The sequence below is a fragment of the Phyllobates terribilis genome, unplaced genomic scaffold (genome assembly GCF_046119375.1).
Source record: "Phyllobates terribilis strain yellow unplaced genomic scaffold, ASM4611937v1 Scaffold_285__1_contigs__length_2463970, whole genome shotgun sequence".
In the NCBI taxonomy this organism is placed as follows: Eukaryota; Metazoa; Chordata; class Amphibia; order Anura; family Dendrobatidae; genus Phyllobates; species Phyllobates terribilis.
In genome coordinates, this window is record NW_027363045.1 from 801,456 (window position 1) to 827,439 (window position 25,984).

The following is a 25,984-nucleotide window of genomic DNA, read 5'->3' on the forward strand; positions in this document are numbered from 1 at the left end:
AAATCCATTTTGGTTTCATTTTTGTATGTTTTATTGTGAGTCCGTAAAAGTGGCGTAATACTGTGACCACGTTGTTGACAGCAGTGAGCGGCTCTGCTACATCCACACTGTAAACCCCTCCTGACCCCACACATAAACTTCAGCTCATCCAGCACCATGACAACCAGCACAGCAGAGTCCTGCATCCACTGAGGCCCCTGATCATGTGACCCCTGACTCCTCCCCTCCTGTGACCTCATCACAGGTCCTGTGTGCACAGAACAGCCATATATTTGGTGGCGGCTCTGCAGGTGGAGGTATGTGGAGATCCCCCATTACTGGGCGCAGGGGGCATTAACCCCTTCAGCACGGAGACTCTTTTGGGGTCTTGTGTTGCCCCTTTATAAGAATCATAAGGTTTTGTTCTGTTTCCTGTAATAGATACATACGACCCAACTATGGAGACAGGAAGGGAGGAAACATATTGTTCTCATAGTACAGGACCCCTTTACTGGCCCCACAGTGTAATGCCCCCATTATGCCCCTTATGCAGGATGTATGATGCCCCCCACAGTGTAATGCTCCCATTATGCCCCTTATGCAGTATGTATGATGCCCCCACACAGTGTAATGCCCCCATTATGCCCCTTATGCAGGATGTATGATGCCCCCACACAGTATAATGCCCCCATTATGCCCCTTATGCAGGATGTATGATGCCCCCACACAGTGTAATGCCCCCATTATGCCCCTTATGCAGGATGTATGATGCCCCCACACAGTGTAATGCCCCCATTATGCCCCTTATGTAGGATGTATGATGCCCCCACAGTGTAATGCCCCCATTATGCCCCTTATGTAGGATGTATGATGCCCCCACAGTGTAATGCCCCCATTATGCCCCTTATGCAGGATGTATGATGCCCCCACGCAGTGTAATGCTCCCATCATGCCCCTTATGTAGGATGTATGATGCCCCCACACAGTGTAATGCCCCCATTATGCCCCTTATGCAGGATGTATGATGTCCTCACACAGTGTTATGCCCCTTATGCAGGATGTATGATGCCCCCACACCGTGTAATGCCCCCATTATGCCCCTTATGCAGGATGTATGATGCCCCCACAGTGTAATGCCCCCATTATGCCCCTTATGCAGGATGTATGATGTCCTCACACAGTGTAATGCTCTCATTATGCCCCTTATGCAGTATGTATGATGCTCCCACACAGTGTAATGCCCTCATTATGCCCCTTATGCTGGATGTATGATGCCCCCACAGTGTAATGCCCCCATTATGCCCCTTATGCAGGATGTATGATGTCCTCACACAGTGTAATGCCCCCATTATCCCCTTATGCAGTATGTATGATGCCCCCACACAGTGTAATGCCCCCATTATGCCCCTTATGCAGTATGTATGATGCCCCCCACACAGTGTAATGCCCCCATTATCCCCTTATGCAGTATGTATGATGCCCCCCACACAGTGTAATGCCTCCATTATGCCCCTTATGTAGGATGTATGATGCTCCCACAGTGTAATGCCCCCATTATGCCCCTTAAGCAGGATGTATGATGCCCCCACACAGTGTAATGCCCCCATTATGCCCCTTATGCAGGATGTATGATGCCCCCACAGTGTAATGCCCCCATTATGCCCCTTATGCAGGATGTATGATGTCCTCACACAGTGTAATGCTCTCATTATGCCCCTTATGCAGTATGTATGATGCTCCCACACAGTGTAATGCCCTCATTATGCCCCTTATGCTGGATGTATGATGCCCCCACAGTGTAATGCCCCCATTATGCCTCTTATGCAGGATGTATGATGCCCCCACACAGTGTAATGCCCCCATTATGCCCCTTATGCAGGATGTATGATGCCCCCACACAGTGTAATGCCCCTTATGCAGGATGTATGATGCCCCCACACAGTGTAATGTCTCCATTATGCCCCTTATGCAGGATGTATGATGCCCCCACACAGTGTAATGTCTCCATTATGCCCCTTATGCAGGATGTATGATGCCGCACACAGTGTAATGCCCCCATTATGCCCCTTATGCAGTATGTATGATGCCCCCACACAGTGTAATGCCCCCATTATGCCCCTTATGCAGGATGTATGATGCCCCCACACAGTGTAATGTCTCCATTATGCCCCTTATGCAGGATGTATGATGTCCTCACACAGTGTAATGCCCCCATTATGCCCCTTATGCAGGATGTATGATGCCCCCACACAGTGTAATGCCCCCATTATGCCCCTTATGCAGGATGTATGATGCCCCCACACAGTGTAATGCCCCCATCATGCCCCTTATGCAGGATGTATGATGCCCCCACACAGTGTAATGCCCCCATTATGCCCCTTATGCAGGATGTATGATGTCCTCACACAGTGTAATGCCCCCATTATGCCCCTTATGCAGGATGTATGATGCCCCCACACAGTGTAATGCCCCCATTATGCCCCTTATGCAGGATGTATGATGTCCTCACACAGTGTAATTCCCCCATTATGCCCCTTATGCAGGATGTATGATGCCCCCACACAGTGTAATGCCCCCATTATGCCCCTTATGCAGTGTGTATGATGCTCCCACACAGTGTAATGCCCCCATTATACCCCTTATGCAGGATGTATGATGCCTCCACAAAGTGTAATGCCCCCTTTATGCCCCTTATGCAGTATGTATGTCCATCCCTATGCTATACAGGCGATCAGAGTAAAAAAAGTGCAAGTCCCATAGTGGGAAATAGTATAAAAGTTAAAAAAAGTGTTAAAAAATGAAAAAAAAAAAAAAAAAATTGTAAAATATTTTAAAAAATCAAAAAAGAATCCACCAAAAATAAAAATATAATGTCCCTATCAATAAATATTATTATGAAAAAAAACAAACATAAAAGTTCACATATTTGGTATCGCCGCGTCCGGAACGACCTGACCTATAAAACTGTCCCACTAGTTAACCCCTTTAGTGAACACGGTAGAAAAAATAAATAAAAAACTAAGCAAAAAACAATGCTTTATCATCATACTGCAAAAACAAAAATTGGAATAACACGCGATCGAAAAGACGAATATAAATAATAATGGTACCGCTGAAAAGGTCATCTTGTCCCACAAAAAATAAGCCACCATACAGCTCCATCAGCTGAAAAATAAAAAAGTTCTAGCTCTCAGAATAAAGCGATGCAAAAAAATGTTATTTCTATAAAATAGTTTTTATTGTGTAAAAGCGCCAAAACATAGAAAAACGATATAAATGTGGTACCGCTGTAAACGTACTGACCCGAAGAATAAAGCTGCCTTATCAATTTTACCACAACGGCATAAATTTTTTTTTAAAAAAAACAATTCCTTGCGCTCAAGACTAATGACAACTTATTCAATATGATGACCTAATGTTATCAAATTCTGTCGTACCTCTGGGTTCAAAATGTTCACTATACCCCTTGAGGGGTGTAGTTGCCAAAATGGGGTCACTTGTGGGGGGTTTCCACTATTTAGGCACCCTACTATTTAGGCATCCGCTCTCAATTCCAGCCAATTTTGCGTTCAAAAGGACACGCACTGCTCCTTCCCTTCTGAACTCTGTCGTGCGCCCAAACACTGTATTTTCCCCACATATGGGGTATTGGCGTACTCAGGAGAAATTGCAGAAAAGTTTTTGGGGTCCATTTTCTCCTCTTAACCTTGTGAAAATAAAAAAATGGGGTTAAAACATAATTTTTGTGGAAAAAGTTAGATTTTTTTATTTTCACGGCTCCATGTTATAAACTTCTGTAAAGCACTTGGGGGTTCAGGGTGCTCACCACACATCTAGATAAGTTCCATGAGGGGTCTAGTTTCCAAAATGGTGTCACTTGTGGGGGGTTTCCACTGTTTAGACACATCAGGGGCTCTCCAAATGCAACATGGCGTCCGCTAATTATTCAAGCAAATTTTACATTCAAAAAGTCAAATGGCACTCCTTCCCTTCCTGCCATGAGCCAAAACAGTGGTTTTTCCCCACATATGGGGGAAATTGCGCAACAAATTTTGGGGTCTATTTTTTCCTATTACCCTTGCGAAAATAAAAAAAATTGGGTTTAAAGTAACATTTTTGTGAAAAAAGTTAAATGTTAATTTTTTTCTTCCACATTCCAAAAATTCCTGTGAAGCACATGAAGGGTTAATAAAGTTCTTGAATGTGGTTTTGAGCACCTTGAGGGGTGCAGTTTTTAGAGTGGTGTCACTTTTGGGTATTTTCTGGCATAAAGACCACTCAAATTTACTTCAAATGTGATGTGGTCCCTAAAAAAATGGTTTTGTAAATTTTGTTGGAAAAATGAGAAATCGCTGGTCAACTTTTAACCCTTATAGCTCCATAATAAAAATAAATACATTTTGGTTTCAAAATTGTGCAGATGTAAAGTAGACATGTGGGAAATGTTATTTATTAACTATTTTGTGTGACATATCTCTCTGATTTAAGGGCATAAAAATTCAAATTTTGAAAATTGAAAAATTTTCAAAATTTTAACCAAATTTCCATTTTTTTCACAAATAAACGCAAGTGATATCGAAGAAATTTTACCACAATCAGTACAATATGTCACGAAAAAACAATCTCAGAATCAGGGGGATCCGTTGAAGCGTTCCAGAGTAATTACCTCATAAAGTGACAGTGGTCAGAATTGTAAAAATTGGCCTGGTCATTAACGTGCAAACCACCTTGGGTTGTAAAGGGGTTAATGAGAAAAAAATGAACTTTTTAGAATTTACCAAATGGCTGCAATGAAACAAAGAGTGAACACTTTAAAGGGGTCTGAATACTTTCCGTACCCACTGTATATGTATGTCCCTTATCCTAGGCCCCATCCTGATATATGTCCTCCGTTCTGCCTCTGTTCTTTAGTGTATAGAAAAAAAATAAACTATTACACTCACCAGGGGCAAACATAGAAGTAATGGGGCCCCATAACAGAAGTATAATGCACTCCCCATAATCCTCCATACAGTATAATGCACAGCCTATAGTCATCCATGTAGTATAATGCTCAGCCCATACTCATCCATGTAATATAATGCACAGCCCATAGTCATCCATGTAGTATAATGCACAGCCCATAGTCCGTACATGTAGCGTAATGCACAGCCCATAGTCCATACATGTAGTATAATGCACAGCCCATAGTCCGTACATGTAGCGTAATGCACAGCCCATAGTCCGTACATGTAGTAAAATGCACAGCCCATAGTCATCCATGTAGTATAATGCACAGCCCATAGTCATCCATGTAGTATAATGCACAGCCCATAGTCATCCATGTAGTATAATGCACAGCCCACAGTCATACATGTAGTATAATGCACAGCCCACAGTCATACATGTAGTATAATGCACAGCCCATAGTCATCCATGTAGTATAATGCACAGCCCATAGTCATCCATGTAGTATAATGCACAGCCCATAGTCGTGCATGTAGTATAATGCACAGCCCATAGTCATCCATGTAGTATAATGCACAGCCCATAGTCATCCATGTAGCGTAATGCACAGCCCATAGTCATCCATGTAGCGTAATGCACAGCCCATAGTCATCCATGTAGCGTAATGCACAGCCCATAGTCATCCATGTAGTATAATGCACAGCCCATAGTCATCCATGTAGTATAATGCACAGCCCATAGTCATCCATGTAGTATAATGCACAGCCCACAGTCATCCATGTAGTATAATGCACAGCCCACAGTCATCCATGTAGTATAATGCACTGCCCATAGTCCGTACATGTAGTATAATGCACTGCCCATAGTCCGTACATGTAGTATAATGCACAGCCCATAGTCATCCATGTAGTATAATGCACAGCCCATAGTCATCCATGTAGTATAATGCACAGCCCATAGTCATCCATGTAGTATAATGCACTGCCCATAGTCCGTACACGTAGTATAATGCACAGCCCATAGTCCGTACACGTAGTATAATGCACAGCCCATAGTCCGTACATGTAGCGTAATGCACAGCCCATAGTCATCCATGTAGTATAATGCACAGCCCATAGTCATCCATGTAGTATAATGCACAGCCCACAGTCATCCATGTAGTATAATGCACTGCCCATAGTCCGTACATGTAGTATAATAATGCACAGCCCATAGTCCGTACATGTAATATAATGCACAGCCCATAGTCCGTACATGTAGTATAATGCACAGCTCATAGTCATACATGTAGTATAATGCACAGCTCATAGTCATACATGTAGTATAATGCACAGCCCATAGTCCGTATATGTAGTATAATGCACAGCCCACAGTCATCCATGTAGTATAATGCACAGCCCATAGTCCGTACATGTAGTATAATGCACAGCCCACAGTCATCCATGTAGTATAATGCACTGCCCATAGTCGTGCATGTAGTGTAATGCACAGCCCATAGTCCGTACATGTAGTATAATGCACAGCCCATAGTCATTCATGTAGTATAATGCACAGCCCATAGTCCGTACATGTAGTATAATGCACAGCCCATAGTCATCCATGTAGTATAATGCACAGCCCATAGTCATCCATGTAGTATAATGCACAGCCCATAGTCATCCATGTAGTATAATGCACAGCCCACAGTCATCCATGTAGTATAATGCACAGCCCACAGTCATCCATGTAGTATAATGCACAGCCCACAGTCATCCATGTAGTATAATGCACAGCCCACAGTCATCCATGTAGTATAATGCACTGCCCATAGTCCGTACATGTAGTATAATGCACTGCCCATAGTCCGTACATGTAGTATAATGCACTGCCCATAGTCCGTACATGTAGCGTAATGCACAGCCCATAGCCATCCATGTAGTATAATGCACAGCCCACAGTCATCCATGTAGTATAATGCACTGCCCATAGTCCGTACATGTAGTATAATGCACTGCCCATAGTCCGTACATGTAGTATAATGCACAGCCCATAGTCCGTACATGTAGTATAATGCACAGCCCATAGTCCGTACATGTAGTATAATGCACTGCCCATAGTCCGTACATGTAGTATAATGCACTGCCCATAGTCCGTACATGTAGTATAATGCACTGCCCATAGTCCGTACATGTAGTATAATGCACAGCCCATAGTCCGTACATGTAGCGTAATGCACAGCCCATAGTCATCCATGTAGTATAATGCACAGCCCATAGTCCGTACATGTAGCGTAATGCACAGCCCATAGTCATCCATGTAGTATAATGCACAGCCCACAGTCATCCATGTAGTATAATGCACTGCCCATAGTCCGTACATGTAGTATAATGCACTGCCCATAGTCCGTACATGTAGTATAATGCACAGCCCATAGTCCGTACATGTAGTATAATGCACAGCCCATAGTCCGTACATGTAGTATAATGCACAGCTCATAGTCATACATGTAGTATAATGCACAGCCCATAGTCCGTACATGTAGTATAATGCACAGCCCACAGTCATCCATGTATTATAATGCACAGCCCATAGTCCGTACATGTAGTATAATGCACAGCCCATAGTCCGTACATGTAGTATAATGCACTGCCCATAGTCCGTACATGTAGTATAATGCACAGCCCATAGTCCGTACACGTAGTATAATGCACAGCCCATAGTCCGTACACGTAGTATAATGCACAGCCCACAGTCATCCATGTAGTATAATGCACTGCCCATAGTCCGTACATGTAGTATAATACACAGCCCACAGTCATCCATGTAGTATAATGCACAGCCCATAGTCATCCATGTAGTATAATGCACAGCCCATAGTCCGTACATGTAGTGTAATGCACAGCCCACAGTCATCCATGTAGTATAATGCACTGCCCATAGTCCGTACATGTAGTATAATGCACTGCCCATAGTCCGTACATGTAGTATAATGCACAGCCCATAGTCCGTACATGTAGCGTAATGCACAGCCCATAGTCATCCATGTAGTATAATGCACAGCCCACAGTCATCCATGTAGTATAATGCACTGCCCATAGTCCGTACATGTAGTATAATGCACTGCCCATAGTCCGTACATGTAGTATAATGCACAGCCCATAGTCCGTACATGTAGTATAATGCACAGCCCATAGTCCGTACATGTAGTATAATGCACAGCTCATAGTCCGTACATGTAGTATAATGCACAGCTCATAGTCATACATGTAGTATAATGCACAGCTCATAGTCATACATGTAGTATAATGCACAGCCCATAGTCCGTACATGTAGTATAATGCACTGCCCATAGTCCGTACATGTAGTATAATGCACTGCCCATAGTCCGTACATGTAGTATAATGCACAGCCCATAGTCCGTACATGTAGCGTAATGCACAGCCCATAGTCATCCATGTAGTATAATGCACAGCCCATAGTCCGTACATGTAGCGTAATGCACAGCCCACAGTCATCCATGTAGTATAATGCACTGCCCATAGTCCGTACATGTAGTATAATGCACTGCCCATAGTCCGTACATGTAGTATAATGCACAGCCCATAGTCCGTACATGTAGTATAATGCACAACCCATAGTCCGTACATGTAGTATAATGCACAGCTCATAGTCATACATGTAGTATAATGCACAGCCCATAGTCCGTACATGTAGTATAATGCACAGCCCACAGTCATCCATGTAGTATAATGCACAGCCCATAGTCCGTACATGTAGTATAATGCACAGCCCATAGTCCGTACATGTAGTATAATGCACAGCCCATAGTCCGTACACGTAGTATAATGCACAGCCCATAGTCCGTACACGTAGTATAATGCACAGCCCACAGTCATCCATGTAGTATAATGCACTGCCCATAGTCCGTACATGTAGTATAATGCACAGCCCACAGTCATCCATGTAGTATAATGCACAGCCCATAGTCATCCATGTAGTATAATGCACAGCCCATAGTCCGTGCATGTAGTATAATGCACTGCCCATAGTCCGTACATGTAGTATAATGCACTGCCCATAGTCCGTACATGTAGTATAATGCACAGCCCATAGTCCGTACATGTAGCGTAATGCACAGCCCATAGTCATCCATGTAGTATAATGCACAGCCCACAGTCATCCATGTAGTATAATGCACTGCCCATAGTCCGTACATGTAGTATAATGCACTGCCCATAGTCCGTACATGTAGTATAATGCACAGCCCATAGTCCGTACATGTAGTATAATGCACAGCCCATAGTCCGTACATGTAGTATAATGCACAGCCCATAGTCCGTACATGTAGTATAATGCACAGCTCATAGTCATACATGTAGTATAATGCACAGCCCATAGTCCGTACATGTAGTATAATGCACAGCGCACAGTCATCCATGTAGTATAATGCACAGCCCATAGTCCGTACATGTAGCATAATGCACAGCCCATAGTCCGTACATGTAGTATAATGCACTGCCCATAGTCCGTACATGTAGTATAATGCACAGCCCATAGTCCGTACACGTAGTATAATGCACAGCCCATAGTCCGTACACGTAGTATAATGCACAGCCCACAGTCATCCATGTAGTATAATGCACTGCCCATAGTCCGTACATGTAGTATAATGCACAGTCCACAGTCATCCATGTAGTATAATGCACAGCCCATAGTCATCCATGTAGTATAATGCACAGCCCATAGTCCGTACATGTAGTATACTGCACAGCCCATAGTCCGTACATGTAGTATAATGCACAGCTCATAGTCATACATGTAGTATAATGCACAGCTCATAGTCATACATGTAGTATAATGCACAGCCCATAGTCCGTACATGTAGTATAATGCACAGCCCACAGTCATCCATGTAGTATAATGCACAGCCCATAGTCCGTACATGTAGTATAATGCACTGCCCATAGTCCGTACATGTAGTATTATGCACAGCCCATAGTCCGTACACGTAGTATAATGCACAGCCAATAGTCCGTACACGTAGTATAATGCACAGCCCACAGTCATCCATGTAGTATAATGCACTGCCCATAGTCGTGCATGTAGTGTAATGCACAGCCCATAGTCCGTACATGTAGTATAATGCACAGCCCATAGTCCGTACATGTAGTATAATGCACAGCCCACAGTCATCCATGTAGTATTATGCACTGCCCATAGTCGTGCATGTAGTGTAATGCACAGCCCATAGTCATTCATGTAGTATAATGCACAGCCCATAGTCCGTACATGTAGTATAATGCACAGCCCATAGTCCGTACATGTAGTATAATGCACTGCCCATAGTCCGTACATGTAGTATAATGCACAGCCCATAGTCATTCATGTAGTATAATGCACAGCCCATAGTCCGTACATGTAGTATAATGCACAGCCCATAGTCCGTACATGTAGTATAATGCACAGCCCATAGTCCGTACATGTAGTATAATGCACAGCCCATAGTCATCCATGTAGTATAATGCACAGCCCATAGTCATCCATGTAGTATAATGCACAGCCCACAGTCATCCATGTAGTATAATGCACAGCCCACAGTCATCCATGTAGTATAATGCACTGCCCATAGTCCGTACATGTAGTATAATGCACTGCCCATAGTCCGTACATGTAGTATAATGCACAGCCCATAGTCCGTACATGTAGCGTAATGCACAGCCCATAGTCATCCATGTAGTATAATGCACAGCCCACAGTCATCCATGTAGTATAATGCACTGCCCATAGTCCGTACATGTAGTATAATGCACTGCCCATAGTCCGTACATGTAGTATAATTCACAGCCCATAGTCCGTACATGTAGTATAATGCACTGCCCATAGTCCGTACATGTAGTATAATGCACTGCCCATAGTCCGTACATGTAGCGTAATGCACAGCCCATAGTCATACATGTAGTATAATGCACAGCCCATAGTCCGTACATGTAGTATAATGCACTGCCCATAGTCCGTACATGTAGTATAATGCACAGCCCATAGTCCGTACATGTAGAATAATGCACTGCCCATAGTCCGTACATGTAGCGTAATGCACAGCCCACAGTCATCCATGTAGTATAATGCACTGCCCATAGTCCGTACATGTGGTATAATGCACTGCCCATAGTCCGTACATGTAGTATAATGCACAGCTCATAGTCATACATGTAGTATAATGCACTGCCCATAGTCCGTACATGTAGTATAATACACAGCCCATAGTCATCCATGTAGTATAATGCACAGCCCATAGTCATCCATGTAGTATAATGCACAGCCCATAGTCCGTACATGTAGCGTAATGCACAGCCCATAGTCATCCATGTAGTGTAATGCACAGCCCATAGTCCGTACATGTAGTATAATGCACTGCCCATAGTCCGTACATGTAGTATAATGCACAGCCCATAGTCCGTACACGTAGTATAATGCACAGCCCATAGTCCGTACACGTAGTATAATGCACAGCCCACAGTCATCCATGTAGTATAATGCACTGCCCATAGTCCGTACATGTAGTATAATACACAGCCCACAGTCATCCATGTAGTATAATGCACAGCCCATAGTCATCCATGTAGTATAATGCACAGCCCATAGTCCGTACATGTAGTGTAATGCACAGCCCACAGTCATCCATGTAGTATAATGCACTGCCCATAGTCCGTACATGTAGTATAATGCACTGCCCATAGTCCGTACATGTAGTATAATGCACAGCCCATAGTCCGTACATGTAGCGTAATGCACAGCCCATAGTCATCCATGTAGTATAATGCACAGCCCACAGTCATCCATGTAGTATAATGCACTGCCCATAGTCCGTACATGTAGTATAATGCACTGCCCATAGTCCGTACATGTAGTATAATGCACAGCCCATAGTCCGTACATGTAGTATAATGCACAGCCCATAGTCCGTACATGTAGTATAATGCACAGCTCATAGTCCGTACATGTAGTATAATGCACAGCTCATAGTCATACATGTAGTATAATGCACAGCTCATAGTCATACATGTAGTATAATGCACAGCCCATAGTCCGTACATGTAGTATAATGCACTGCCCATAGTCCGTACATGTAGTATAATGCACTGCCCATAGTCCGTACATGTAGTATAATGCACAGCCCATAGTCCGTACATGTAGCGTAATGCACAGCCCATAGTCATCCATGTAGTATAATGCACAGCCCATAGTCCGTACATGTAGCGTAATGCACAGCCTACAGTCATCCATGTAGTATAATGCACTGCCCATAGTCCGTACATGTAGTATAATGCACTGCCCATAGTCCGTACATGTAGTATAATGCACAGCCCATAGTCCGTACATGTAGTATAATGCACAACCCATAGTCCGTACATGTAGTATAATGCACAGCTCATAGTCATACATGTAGTATAATGCACAGCCCATAGTCCGTACATGTAGTATAATGCACAGCCCACAGTCATCCATGTAGTATAATGCACAGCCCATAGTCCGTACATGTAGTATAATGCACAGCCCATAGTCCGTACATGTAGTATAATGCACAGCCCATAGTCCGTACACGTAGTATAATGCACAGCCCATAGTCCGTACACGTAGTATAATGCACAGCCCACAGTCATCCATGTAGTATAATGCACTGCCCATAGTCCGTACATGTAGTATAATGCACAGCCCACAGTCATCCATGTAGTATAATGCACAGCCCATAGTCATCCATGTAGTATAATGCACAGCCCATAGTCCGTGCATGTAGTATAATGCACTGCCCATAGTCCGTACATGTAGTATAATGCACTGCCCATAGTCCGTACATGTAGTATAATGCACAGCCCATAGTCCGTACATGTAGCGTAATGCACAGCCCATAGTCATCCATGTAGTATAATGCACAGCCCACAGTCATCCATGTAGTATAATGCACTGCCCATAGTCCGTACATGTAGTATAATGCACTGCCCATAGTCCGTACATGTAGTATAATGCACAGCCCATAGTCCGTACATGTAGTATAATGCACAGCCCATAGTCCGTACATGTAGTATAATGCACAGCCCATAGTCCGTACATGTAGTATAATGCACAGCTCATAGTCATACATGTAGTATAATGCACAGCCCATAGTCCGTACATGTAGTATAATGCACAGCGCACAGTCATCCATGTAGTATAATGCACAGCCCATAGTCCGTACATGTAGCATAATGCACAGCCCATAGTCCGTACATGTAGTATAATGCACTGCCCATAGTCCGTACATGTAGTATAATGCACAGCCCATAGTCCGTACACGTAGTATAATGCACAGCCCATAGTCCGTACACGTAGTATAATGCACAGCCCACAGTCATCCATGTAGTATAATGCACTGCCCATAGTCCGTACATGTAGTATAATGCACAGTCCACAGTCATCCATGTAGTATAATGCACAGCCCATAGTCATCCATGTAGTATAATGCACAGCCCATAGTCCGTACATGTAGTATAATGCACAGCCCATAGTCCGTACATGTAGTATAATGCACAGCTCATAGTCATACATGTAGTATAATGCACAGCTCATAGTCATACATGTAGTATAATGCACAGCCCATAGTCCGTACATGTAGTATAATGCACAGCCCACAGTCATCCATGTAGTATAATGCACAGCCCATAGTCCGTACATGTAGTATAATGCACTGCCCATAGTCCGTACATGTAGTATTATGCACAGCCCATAGTCCGTACACGTAGTATAATGCACAGCCCATAGTCCGTACACGTAGTATAATGCACAGCCCACAGTCATCCATGTAGTATAATGCACTGCCCATAGTCGTGCATGTAGTGTAATGCACAGCCCATAGTCCGTACATGTAGTATAATGCACAGCCCATAGTCCGTACATGTAGTATAATGCACAGCCCACAGTCATCCATGTAGTATTATGCACTGCCCATAGTCGTGCATGTAGTGTAATGCACAGCCCATAGTCATTCATGTAGTATAATGCACAGCCCATAGTCCGTACATGTAGTATAATGCACAGCCCATAGTCCGTACATGTAGTATAATGCACTGCCCATAGTCCGTACATGTAGTATAATGCACAGCCCATAGTCATTCATGTAGTATAATGCACAGCCCATAGTCCGTACATGTAGTATAATGCACAGCCCATAGTCCGTACATGTAGTATAATGCACAGCCCATAGTCCGTACATGTAGTATAATGCACAGCCCATAGTCATCCATGTAGTATAATGCACAGCCCATAGTCATCCATGTAGTATAATGCACAGCCCACAGTCATCCATGTAGTATAATGCACAGCCCACAGTCATCCATGTAGTATAATGCACTGCCCATAGTCCGTACATGTAGTATAATGCACTGCCCATAGTCCGTACATGTAGTATAATGCACAGCCCATAGTCCGTACATGTAGCGTAATGCACAGCCCATAGTCATCCATGTAGTATAATGCACAGCCCACAGTCATCCATGTAGTATAATGCACTGCCCATAGTCCGTACATGTAGTATAATGCACTGCCCATAGTCCGTACATGTAGTATAATTCACAGCCCATAGTCCGTACATGTAGTATAATGCACTGCCCATAGTCCGTACATGTAGTATAATGCACTGCCCATAGTCCGTACATGTAGCGTAATGCACAGCCCATAGTCATACATGTAGTATAATGCACAGCCCATAGTCCGTACATGTAGTATAATGCACTGCCCATAGTCCGTACATGTAGTATAATGCACAGCCCATAGTCCGTACATGTAGTATAATGCACTGCCCATAGTCCGTACATGTAGCGTAATGCACAGCCCACAGTCATCCATGTAGTATAATGCACTGCCCATAGTCCGTACATGTGGTATAATGCACTGCCCATAGTCCGTACATGTAGTATAATGCACAGCTCATAGTCATACATGTAGTATAATGCACTGCCCATAGTCCGTACATGTAGTATAATACACAGCCCATAGTCATCCATGTAGTATAATGCACAGCCCATAGTCATCCATGTAGTATAATGCACAGCCCATAGTCCGTACATGTAGCGTAATGCACAGCCCATAGTCATCCATGTAGTGTAATGCACAGCCCACAGTCATCCATGTAGTACAATGCACTGCCCATAGTCCGTACATGTGGTATAATTCACTGCCCATAGTCCGTACATGTAGTATAATGCACAGCCCATAGTCCGTACATGTAGTATAATGCACAGCCCATAGTCTTACATGTAGTATAATGCACAGCCCATAGTCCGTACATGTAGTATAATGCACAGCCCACAGTCATCCATGTAGTATAATGCACAGCCCATAGTCCGTACATGTAGTATAATGCACAGCCCATAGTCCGTACATGTAGTATAATGCACTGCCCATAGTCCGTACATGTAGTATAATGCACAGCCCATAGTCCGTACACGTAGTATAATGCACAGCCCACAGTCATCCATGTAGTATAATGCACTGCCCATAGTTGTGCATGTAGTGTAATGCACAGCCCATAGTCCGTACATGTAGTATAATGCACAGCCCATAGTCCGTACATGTAGTATAATGCACAGCCCACAGTCATCCATGTAGTATAATGCACTGCCCATAGTCCGTACATGTAGTATAATGCACAGCCCATAGTCCGTACATGTAGTATAATGCACAGCCCATAGTCCGTACATGTAGTATAATGCACTGCCCATAGTCCGTACATGTAGTATAATACACAGCCCATAGTCCGTACATGTAGTATAATGCACTGCCCATAGTCCGTACATGTAGTATAATGCACAGCCCATAGTCCGTACATGTAGTATAATGCACTGCCCATAGTCCGTACATGTAGTATAATGCACAGCCCATAGTCCGTACATGTAGTATAATGCACAGCCCATAGTCCGTACATGTAGTATAATGCACAGCCCATAGTCCGTACATGTAGTATAATGCACTGCCCATAGTCCGTACATGTAGTATAATGCACAGCCCATAGTCCGTACATGTAGTATAATGCACAGCCCATAGTCCGTACATGTAGTATAATGCACAGCCCATAGTCCGTACATGTAGTGTAATGCACAGCCCATAGTCCGTACATGTAGTATAATGCACAGCCCATAGTCCGTACATGTAGTATAATGCACTGCCCATAGTCCGTACATGTAGTATAATGCACTGCCCATAGTCCGTACATGTAGTATAATGCACAGCCCATAGTCCGTACATGTAGTATAATGCACAGCCCATAGTCCGTACATGTAGCGTAATGCACAGCCCACAGTCATCCATGTAGTATAATGCACAGCCCATACTCTTACATGTAGTATTATGGCCAAGGGCACCGTGTACTCGCTGATTTAAAAAAAAACATTATACTCCCCTTCTCTCCGCTCCCTCGCCGCGCGGTGTCTTTTTCTGGAGCTGCCGCTGACTTCAGCTGGAAGCGACAGGAGAGCATGATGTTACTTCCATGCGCCCCCTAATGACGTACATGCCGATGTCAGCTGCTGGCCTCTGATTGGTCGGCAGCGTGTATTGTGGCACTAAGCTGAATGTCAGTCCAAGAACACACATCCAGCTGCAGCAGGGGTTGGTGTTCGCTGGGCCCGGTCACAGGAGCGACTGCGGTCATTAAGCCTCTCAATATAATGCTCTCATAGTACCTCTATTTCCCACACTGTATAATGTTCCCACAGTACCGCCATCTTCCCACATACAGTATAATGTTCCCACAGTACCGCCATCTTCCCACATACAGTATAATGTTCTCACAGTACCGCCATCTTCCCACATACAGTATAATGTTCCCACAGTACCGCCATCTACCCACATACAGTATAATGTTATCACAGTCCCGCCATCTTCCCACATACAGTATAATGTTCCCACAGTACCGCCATCTTCCCACATACAGTATAATGTTCCCACAGTACCACCATCTTCCCACATACACTATAATGTTCCCACAGTACCGCCATCTTCCCACATACAGTATAATGTTCCCACAGTACCGCCATCTTCCCACATACAGTATAATGTTCTCACAGTACCGCCATCTTCCCACATACAGTATAATGTTCCCACAGTACCGCCATCTTCCCACATACACTATAATGTTCCCACAGTACCGCCATCTACCCACATACAGTATAATGTTATCACAGTCCCGCCATCTTCCCACATACAGTATAATGTTCTCACAGTACCGCCATCTTCCCACATACAGTATAATGTTCCCACAGTGCCGCCATCTTCCCACATACAGTATAATGTTCTCACAGTGCCGCCATCTTCCCACATACAGTATAATGTTCCCACAGTACCGCCATCTTCCCACATACACTATAATGTTCCCACAGTACCGCCATCTACCCACATACAGTATAATGTTCTCACAGTACCGCCATCCCCCCACATACAGTATAATGTTCCCACAATACCCCCCCCACATACAGTATAATGTTCTCACAGTACCGCCATCTTCCCACATACAGTATAATGTTCCCACAGTACCGCCATCTTCCCACATACAGTATAATGTTCTCACAGTACCGCCATCTTCCCACATACAGTATAATGTTCCCACAGTACCGCCATCTTCCCACATACAGTATAATGTTCCCACAGTACCGCCATCTTCCCACATACAGTATACTGTTCCCACAGTACCGCCATCTTCCCACATACAGTATAATGTTCCCACAATACCCCCCCCCACATACAGTATAATGTTTCCACAATACCCCCCCCACATACAGTATAATGTTCCCACAATACCCCCACCCCCACATACAGTATAATGTTCCCACAGTACCGCCATCTTCCCACATACAGTATAATGTTCTCACAGTACCGCCATCTTCCCACATACAGTATAATGTTCTCACAGTACCGCAATCTTCCCACATACAGTATAATGTTCCCACAGTACCGCCATCTACCCACATACAGTATAATGTTCTCACAGTACCGCAATCTTCCCACATACAGTATAATGTTCCCACAGTACCGCAATCTTCCCACATACAGTATAATGTTCCTACAGTACCGCCATCTTCCCACATACAGTATACTGTTCCCACAGTACCGCCATCTTCCCACATACAGTATAATGTTCCCACAATACCCCCCCCACATACAGTATAATGTTTCCACAGTACCCCCCCCACATACAGTATAATGTTCCCACAATACCCCCACCCCCACATACAGTATAATGTTCCCACAGTACCGCCATCTTCCCACATACAGTATAATGTTCTCACAGTACCACCATCTTCCCACATACAGTATAATGTTCTCACAGTACCACCATCTTCCCACATACAGTATAATGTTCTCGCAGTACCACCATCTTCCCACATACAGTATAATGTTCCCACAGTACCACCATCTTCCCACATACAGTATAATGTTGTCACAGTACCGCCATCTACCCACATACAGTATAATGTTCTCACAGTACCACCATCTTCCCACATACAGTATAATGTTCCCACAGTACCACCATCTTCCCACATACAGTATAATGTTGTCACAGTACCGCCATCTTCCCACATACAGTATAATGTTCCCACAGTACCGCAATCTTCCCACATACAGTATAATGTTGTCACAGTCCTGCCATCCCCCACATACAGTATAATGTTGTCACAGTCCCGCCATCTTCCCACATACAGTATAATGTTCCCACAGTACCGCAATCTTCCCACATACAGTATAATGTTGTCACAGTCCTGCCATCCCCCACATACAGTATAATGTTGTCACAGTCCCGCCAACCCCAATTTTATTTTATGTTTTAACACTTGGTTTTCTTTTTTTGGTGTTTTTCATGTAATATATGGAAGCCTACATAAAAATGCTAAAAGAAACATAATATCCAGAAAAGAAAAACACTGTACATGGAGACATTCGCATCAAATAACTCCTGTCTGTGTTCTTACAAACAAGCTCTTATAAATGAGATCTAACGTGATAAAAGATTATAACCTGGGAAAGACGGGAAACATTCATGTGGACAGTCGGTGATGATGAGGTCAGCGACGGACTGTGGCCAAATTTGTTTCTAGAGCTGTATTAGAAGATTAAGATGTCGTCGTCATTATGAAGTTGTTATTTCTCATGTCACGTGTAATGTATATGACGAGAATTAGCGTTATGGAAGATGAGTCTATAAGAAACGTATTCAGCTGCCGAGACGAGGAAGAAACTGCTTGTTGTCTGTGGCCTAAAATATATAGGTTTTATTAGTATGTCAGGGACAAAAGCAGAATGTTGTAAAATAATAAAAATACCATTGCTGCTTGGGTTTCTGGGTGATTCTTACTGCAGCAGTGGCCAACTTAGCCAGTGATTGGAAGTATGGAGGAGATGTCTAAGTCATCAATTCAACTTATGTTCCAGTCCATAAAAGACTAGAGAATACAACATCTACACATCTACTGATATATTTCCCTTATTGTCTCCAGTAATTGTATTAATACACAGAATTCTTTATGATGTTATATCGGCTCATCTTCTTCTCATTCAGGTCTCTACAATATCGGATCCTCTCAATGAAGATCTTCTATATAAGAGAATTTTTCTAAATCACCTATCAAGGATGGATATGGACAGAGACAAGATGGCGGAGAGGATATTACACCTCACCCTAGAGATCCTCTTCCGGCTTACTGGAGAGGTGAGAGATTCTGATGACATCACATTACATCATTCTTATCTATGGGAATAACAGATGAACAGAACTGGAGAGGTGAGGACTCTGGAAATGTCTGGAGTGAGATTTAGTAATGTGTCTCTCCATAACCAGGATTACACAGTAGTGAAGAAGACCTCTAGTGAGCGCTGTCAGGACCCTGTGTCTGAGGGACGGGGAAGACCCCTGAGCCCAATCACGAGGCCTCCACCTCACCCCCTGATACATGAGGACATCAATGACCAGAAGATCCTAGAACTCACCTACAAGATGATTGAGCTGCTGACTGGAGAGGTGACACTGCTGGGAATGCTGGGACATTATACAGTAATGCTATGAAGGGATCGGGGGGATGACGATATCATTGTATGTGTCAGGTTCCTATAAAGTGTCAGGATGTCGCCGTCTATTTCTCCATGGAGGAGTGGGAGTATTTAGAAGGACACAAAGATCTGTACAAGGACGTCATGATGGAGGTTCCCCAGCCCCTCACATCACCAGGTAATAGACAGGACTAAATACACACAGCCTATAATTATCTGTATGTAAAGAATGAATTCAGTCCCTGTATGTGTTTCCTCCAGATCTATCCAGTAAGAGGACAACACCAGACAGATGTCCCCATCCTCTTCTTCCACAGGACTGTAAACAAGAAGATCCCAATGTTCCTCAGGATCATCAGGTAGATGGAGAGAAGATATCATGAGATCTCCCGTATGATGTGTAGATGGCTGTGAAGGTCTTGTGCTTAGTTTTGTTTTATCCACCAGTATTATATGTTTTATACTTGTGTAATGAGAATGGTGGAGATGGCAGGATTAGAGCTGATCATAGATGTGACTTCTCCATCTGTCTGTGACTTTTACAATATTTGTTTCAGGGTGAAAATCTGACCCATATTAATACTACAGAGACATATGTGAGGGGTGATGAGCGGTGTAAAGAGGAGATTCCTACATATGACTACCCAGGTGAGTACTGGGTACTAAATGCTGACAAGTCACAGATTCTTCTCAGTCACGGGCTGTGGCTGCTTTATCGGTGGTGTAGTCCAGCTGTATCACAATCGTGTGATCATCATTTTACCGCTAGACCACAACATTTTCCTCCATCCGAAAATTTTCACATTACTATGTGTAATTGTAAAATATCTTTTCTGTAGAACTTACAACCTGGAGGATCCACCTCCCCCTGGGATTAGGAGACGCTGACCATTACCTGCCCAGATCTATAAACTACAAAGCCAAATGACAGCGTACATAGAATGTGCTGACAAGTGAGAAAATCAAAATTATGATGGGCCTGTAAGAGAAAGCGAAGGGTAATGATGCTGTTGGCTTCCTAGATCCCTGATATCTTATTGGATGAATCTACCTTCTCTCCCTTCTGTGTGGCTGAATGTGCTCATATGGTCCCTACAAGACCAGGTCCAGTCTTTCTGGCCAAACTTCACTTTTATGATCTACAACATTAAATGTGCAGTGAGGGGCAAGTGTGAATTTCTGTACAATAACAACAGAGTTTCCCTTTATCCTGACTTTTCAATTTCTTTTTAAACCAACTAACTTCAGACAGGATCTTGATAAACTACATAAAAATCATTACACCTGTGCCATGATATATCTCTAAGCTGTGCCTAGGTGATGGCAAAAATATACATTTATTCACACCTGCAGGAGATGTGTTGGCATGACTCTAGCCCTGGTTTCATGGATTCACACCGCGTCATAAATTCCATTATGTTTTCAGTCCTAAGGAATTCAGATTACTGCACAATCTCTCCTGAAATGGGGGCACTAATACTTTCTCTACTCTTCTGGTCAGGACTCATAGTAGCTCCAATGGTTCACCATAAATGAGTGTGACTCCGGTTTAGTGTTGGAGCTCTCCCTTGTATATACGTTGTTGTTGGGGATGTAACATATCTTTTATTCTGTCTTTTTTTACAGGTTCATTTTGTTTGATTTTGGTGTGATCGGCCTGACTCACTTATGTGACTCTGTAACTCCCTGGTAGTCTTTAAAAGAAGGTCTCCATTACCTCTTCCCAATGCCCGAGATCTAAATTTAAGACCCCTCATCTTTGCACTATTATAAAAAGTTCTGTTTCAATGTCTAATATTTCTTCTTGAAACTCACCTGACAGAAAATATTGTCCCTTATGATAGTTTAGATTGCTAAGAGCCACCGAGCCCCATACTCTAATTACCCCAGAGAGGTTTCACCACTAGTTACTCATTTATTACTGATGAAGACTGTTGAGTTTGATCATTTTAGTAGATGTGTTCTTGTCTATAGTCAGTTTTTGACTACAGTAGTTAGTGCCCAAAATACTCTGATTTAACCCCTTCCTGCAGCCAGTTTTCTGTCCCTAATCGGGGCCCATTTTCAAATCTGACATGTGTCACTTTATGTGGTGATAATTTTGGAATTCTTCACAAAGGATAAAAGGAAACAAATGGACCTTACAAATTATTTTCCAACTTCTCTTGAATCCAACAATACTCTATATACGGTTGTACACTACTGTCTGGGCACAAGGGGAGGAGCGCCATTTATGAATGAAGATCTTGCTGGAATATATTTCCGACACAATGTATTGGGGGCACTGTTCATGGTCACCTGGCAGCTCAAAAGATGGCTACCACGAATAGGCTTGGCGATATGTACTCCATTTTCCTGATCCCAGGGATTGCCTTGCTCATCATCCTTTAACCCAAAGAAGAATAGTCAGGTAGCCGGGTCATAACCAGGAGGACAGAGAAAATACTAAATCAGACAGGAGTAGTCAGTAAATGGTCACAAGAAGAAACAAATACACAAGCCGGGAGCTGAGCACAGAGGACTGAACGAGAGGAGAACAAGGCTGTATCTGGCAGCTTCCGGCAATATGCTTCCAGCTTTAGTAGTGTGCGGTGCTTTCCGATTGGATGAAGCAGGGAGTAGATTACTTCAGCTGGACAGAATACACAACCATACTGCCAGACTGGATGGTACTACAGGTCCCAGGCTGCCTAATCTTAGTGTTTGGACAGAGCCTGCGCCGCCCAGAGCTTCTGGTTCTAACGTCTCATCCATCACCAGCATTACCTGCAGAATGATTAAGGCGGCGCCTGGTGACAGAAGCAGACGTGGGGGAGCAGATCCCAGGGGAGATTGGACACACTATTTACAGAAGCCTTAAAGAAGTTGTCCAGTACTTTTTACAATTGACCAATGTACCCCAATGTATTTACCCTGTGCCCATAAGAATTTTTGTAATCACCTTCTGCTGTCCTTCTAGCCTGTGAGTGACGCTATCGGGGGTCACGTGATGCCTGACAGCGGCCAGCGATAGTGCCGCTCACAGGCAAGAAGGACTGCAGAAGGTAATTACAAAAAGACTTATGGGTACAGGGTAAATACATTGGGGGACATTGGGGCAATTGTAAAAAGTACTGGACAACTTCTTTAATATAACAAAGTGACTCCATTTTGGAAATTATAACCCGCAGTGAATTAATCTATAGACGTATCGATTCCACAGGCACTTTCCGGAAATTAGCACGAAGTGGATGGTGGAGACTGAAAATTGCACATTGGCCATTTTATTACCCAACACATAGTGCCCAGATTGTGCTCCAGGAGACACACACCGTAAATTAAGTGGGTTCTTCTTATTATAGTAATGCCAAATACATGGATGCTGAATGTGGTTTGGGCACATTTCAAGGCTCAGAAGTGAGGGGGAGATCTGACTTTGGGAGAGCAGATATTGCTGGATTGATTTATGGATGAGAAGTTTTTATTGGTATCATTTTTGCCTACATAACATTGTTTGGTGGCTTCTTATTCCATATTTTGGAGGCAGAATGAACAAGCAGTTGAACACCACGCTCTACTGGTTCATCCTATGAGGTTTTCACGTTTCACTGTCATTCTGTCAATAACTTGTCATTTCTACAGGCGTTTTAAGTAGAAATGTTCAAAAATATAAATTTCAGGGATATTTTATTCAAAATTAATAATTGTTTATTTATTGGCAGATGACTGTACCAGGAGATCAGAGGGACAGCTGACATCTTCAATTTTTAAATCAGATGATCTTGGGATCCCACAGGATACAATTGAAGTGAATGCCATTACTCCAGATATACCATCATCCCTTCACAGCAAAGATCTGTCATCTGATCCTATGAAACAGCTCCAGTCTTCTGATTCATTACCGACTACTAAGGAAAATCAAAATAAAAAAATAAGCATTACAAAACGAACTGCTCCTAAAGGAAAGAAGCCATTTTCATGTTCAGAAAATGGAAATAGTTTTACCCTTGAAAAGTATTTTCTTAAACATCAAAAAATACACACAGCGGACAATAGATTTTTTTGTTCCAAATATGGGAAATATTTTAACCAGAAATCAGATTTTGTCAAGCACCAGAGACTTCACATAGGGGAGAAGCCTTTTACCTGTTCAGAATGTGGAAAATGTTTTAACCAGAAATCAGCTTTGGTCAAGCACCAGAGAACTCACACAGGGGAGAAGCCTTTTACCTGTTCAGAATGTGGAAAATGTTTCAAACAGAAAGCACATCTTAATATCCACCAGAGAATTCACACAGGGGAGAAGCCTTTTTCATGTTCAGAATGTGGGAAATGTTTTAACCAGAAATCAGATTTGATTAAGCACCAGAGAATTCACACAGGGGAGAAGCCTTTTTCATGTTCAGAATGTGGGAAATGTTTTAACCAGAAATCAGATTTGATTAAGCACCAGAGAACCCACACAGGGGAGAAGCCTTTTTCATGTTCAGAATGTGGGAAATGTTTTAACGATAAATCATATTTGGTTAAACACCAGAGAATTCACATAGGGGATAAGCCTTTTTCCTGTTCAGAATGTGGAAAATGTTTCAACCATAAATCAGCTTTGATTAAGCACCAGAGAATTCACACAGGGGAGAAGCCTTTTTCATGTTCAGAATGTGGGAAATGTTTTAACCAGAAATCAGATTTGATTAAGCACAAGAGAACTCACACAGGGGAGAAGCCTTTTTCCTGTTCAGAATGTGGAAAATGTTTTAACCAGAAATCAGATTTGATTAGGCACCAGAGAACCCACACAGTGGAGAAGACTTTTTCTTAGTCTTTTTTTTTTTAATCCAATACATTTGAGATTTTTTTCATTAGTTTTTTTTTTTTTGACAAAACCAAGAAACCAGTACATGCAATAATAAAGCAACATACCATAGGGATCACATACATTCGTCTCTCCTATATATCCTTTCAGCTTGCCCATTACTGCCTGATAACTTGCAGTTCCTAGATCTTCCAATTAACATTCCACATTCTTGAAATCTCTTACAGTTGTGCTCAAAAGTTTACATACCCCGGCAGAATTTTTCCTTTCTTGGCCTTGTTTCAGAGAATATGAATGATAACAAAAAAACTTTTTCTCCACTCATGGTTATTGGTTGGATGAAGCCATTTGTTGTCAAAGTACTGTGTTTTCTCTTTTTAAATCTTAATGACAACCAAAAACATCCAAATGACCCTGATCAAAAGTTCACATACCCCAGTTCTTAATAGCGTGTATTGCCCCCTTTTAACATCAATGACAGCTTGAAGTATTTTGTGGTAGTTGTAGATGAGGTTCTTTAATTTCTCAGATGGTAAAGCTGCCCATTCTTCTTGGCAAAAAGCCTCCAGTTCCTGTAAATTCCTGGGCTGTCTAGCATGAACTGCGCGCCTGAGATCTCCCCAGAGTGGCTCAATGATATTGAGGTCAGGAGACTGAGATGATCACTCCAGAACCTTCACTTTGCTCTGCTGTAGCCAATGACAGGTCGACTTGGCCTTGTGTTTTGAATCATTGTTATGTTGGAACGTCCAAGTACGTCCCATGCGCAGCTTGCGAGCTGATGAGTGCAAATTTGCCTCCAGTATTTGCTGATAACGTGCGGCATTCATCTTTCCTTCAACTTTTACCAAGTTTCCTGTGCCATTGTAGCTCATACATCCCCAAAACATCAGCGATCCACCTCCGTGCTTTACTGTAGGAATGGTGTTCCTTTTTATCATAGGCCTTGTTGACCTCTTTCCAAATGTAACGTTTATGATTGTGGCCAAAAAGTTCAATTTTGGTCTCATCACTCCAAATTACCCTGTTCCAGAAGTTTTGAGGCTTGTCTCTATGCTGTTTGGCGTATTCTAGGTGAGATACTTTGTGGCATTTGCACAGTAATGGCTTTCTTCTGGCGACTCGACCATGCAGCCCATATTTCTTCAAGTGCCTCCTTATTGTGCATCTTGAAACTGCCACATCAATAGTTTTCAGAAAGTTCTGAATTTC

General features: G+C 43.0%; 1 protein-coding gene across 1 annotated transcript; it reads left to right on the forward strand.

Annotated features, from left to right (window-relative positions):
* The first annotated feature begins 240 nt into the window (after nt 1-240).
* Nucleotides 241-25,137, forward strand: LOC141220377 (uncharacterized). The gene is made up of 7 exons (XM_073666309.1): nt 241-296; nt 19,490-19,639; nt 19,769-19,948; nt 20,032-20,155; nt 20,239-20,336; nt 20,535-20,625; nt 23,679-25,137. Exons 2-7 carry the CDS (start codon nt 19,562-19,564, stop codon nt 24,776-24,778), a joined length of 1,671 nt encoding a protein of 556 aa, XP_073522410.1. The 5' UTR covers nt 241-296; nt 19,490-19,561; the 3' UTR covers nt 24,779-25,137.
* The last annotated feature ends 847 nt before the right edge of the window (nt 25,138-25,984 follow it).

What these genes read in the sequence shown, in the direction of transcription:
- LOC141220377 (XM_073666309.1), top strand. Translation starts at nt 19,562, where the DNA reads ATGGATATGGACAGAGACAAGATGGCGGAGAGGATATTACACCTCACC. An exon ending in TCTTCCGGCTTACTGGAGAG is followed by an intron (nt 19,640 to 19,768) that starts GTGAGAGATTCT and finishes CTCCATAACCAG; the next exon opens with GATTACACAGTAGTGAAGAA. An exon ending in TTGAGCTGCTGACTGGAGAG is followed by an intron (nt 19,949 to 20,031) that starts GTGACACTGCTG and finishes TGTATGTGTCAG; the next exon opens with GTTCCTATAAAGTGTCAGGA.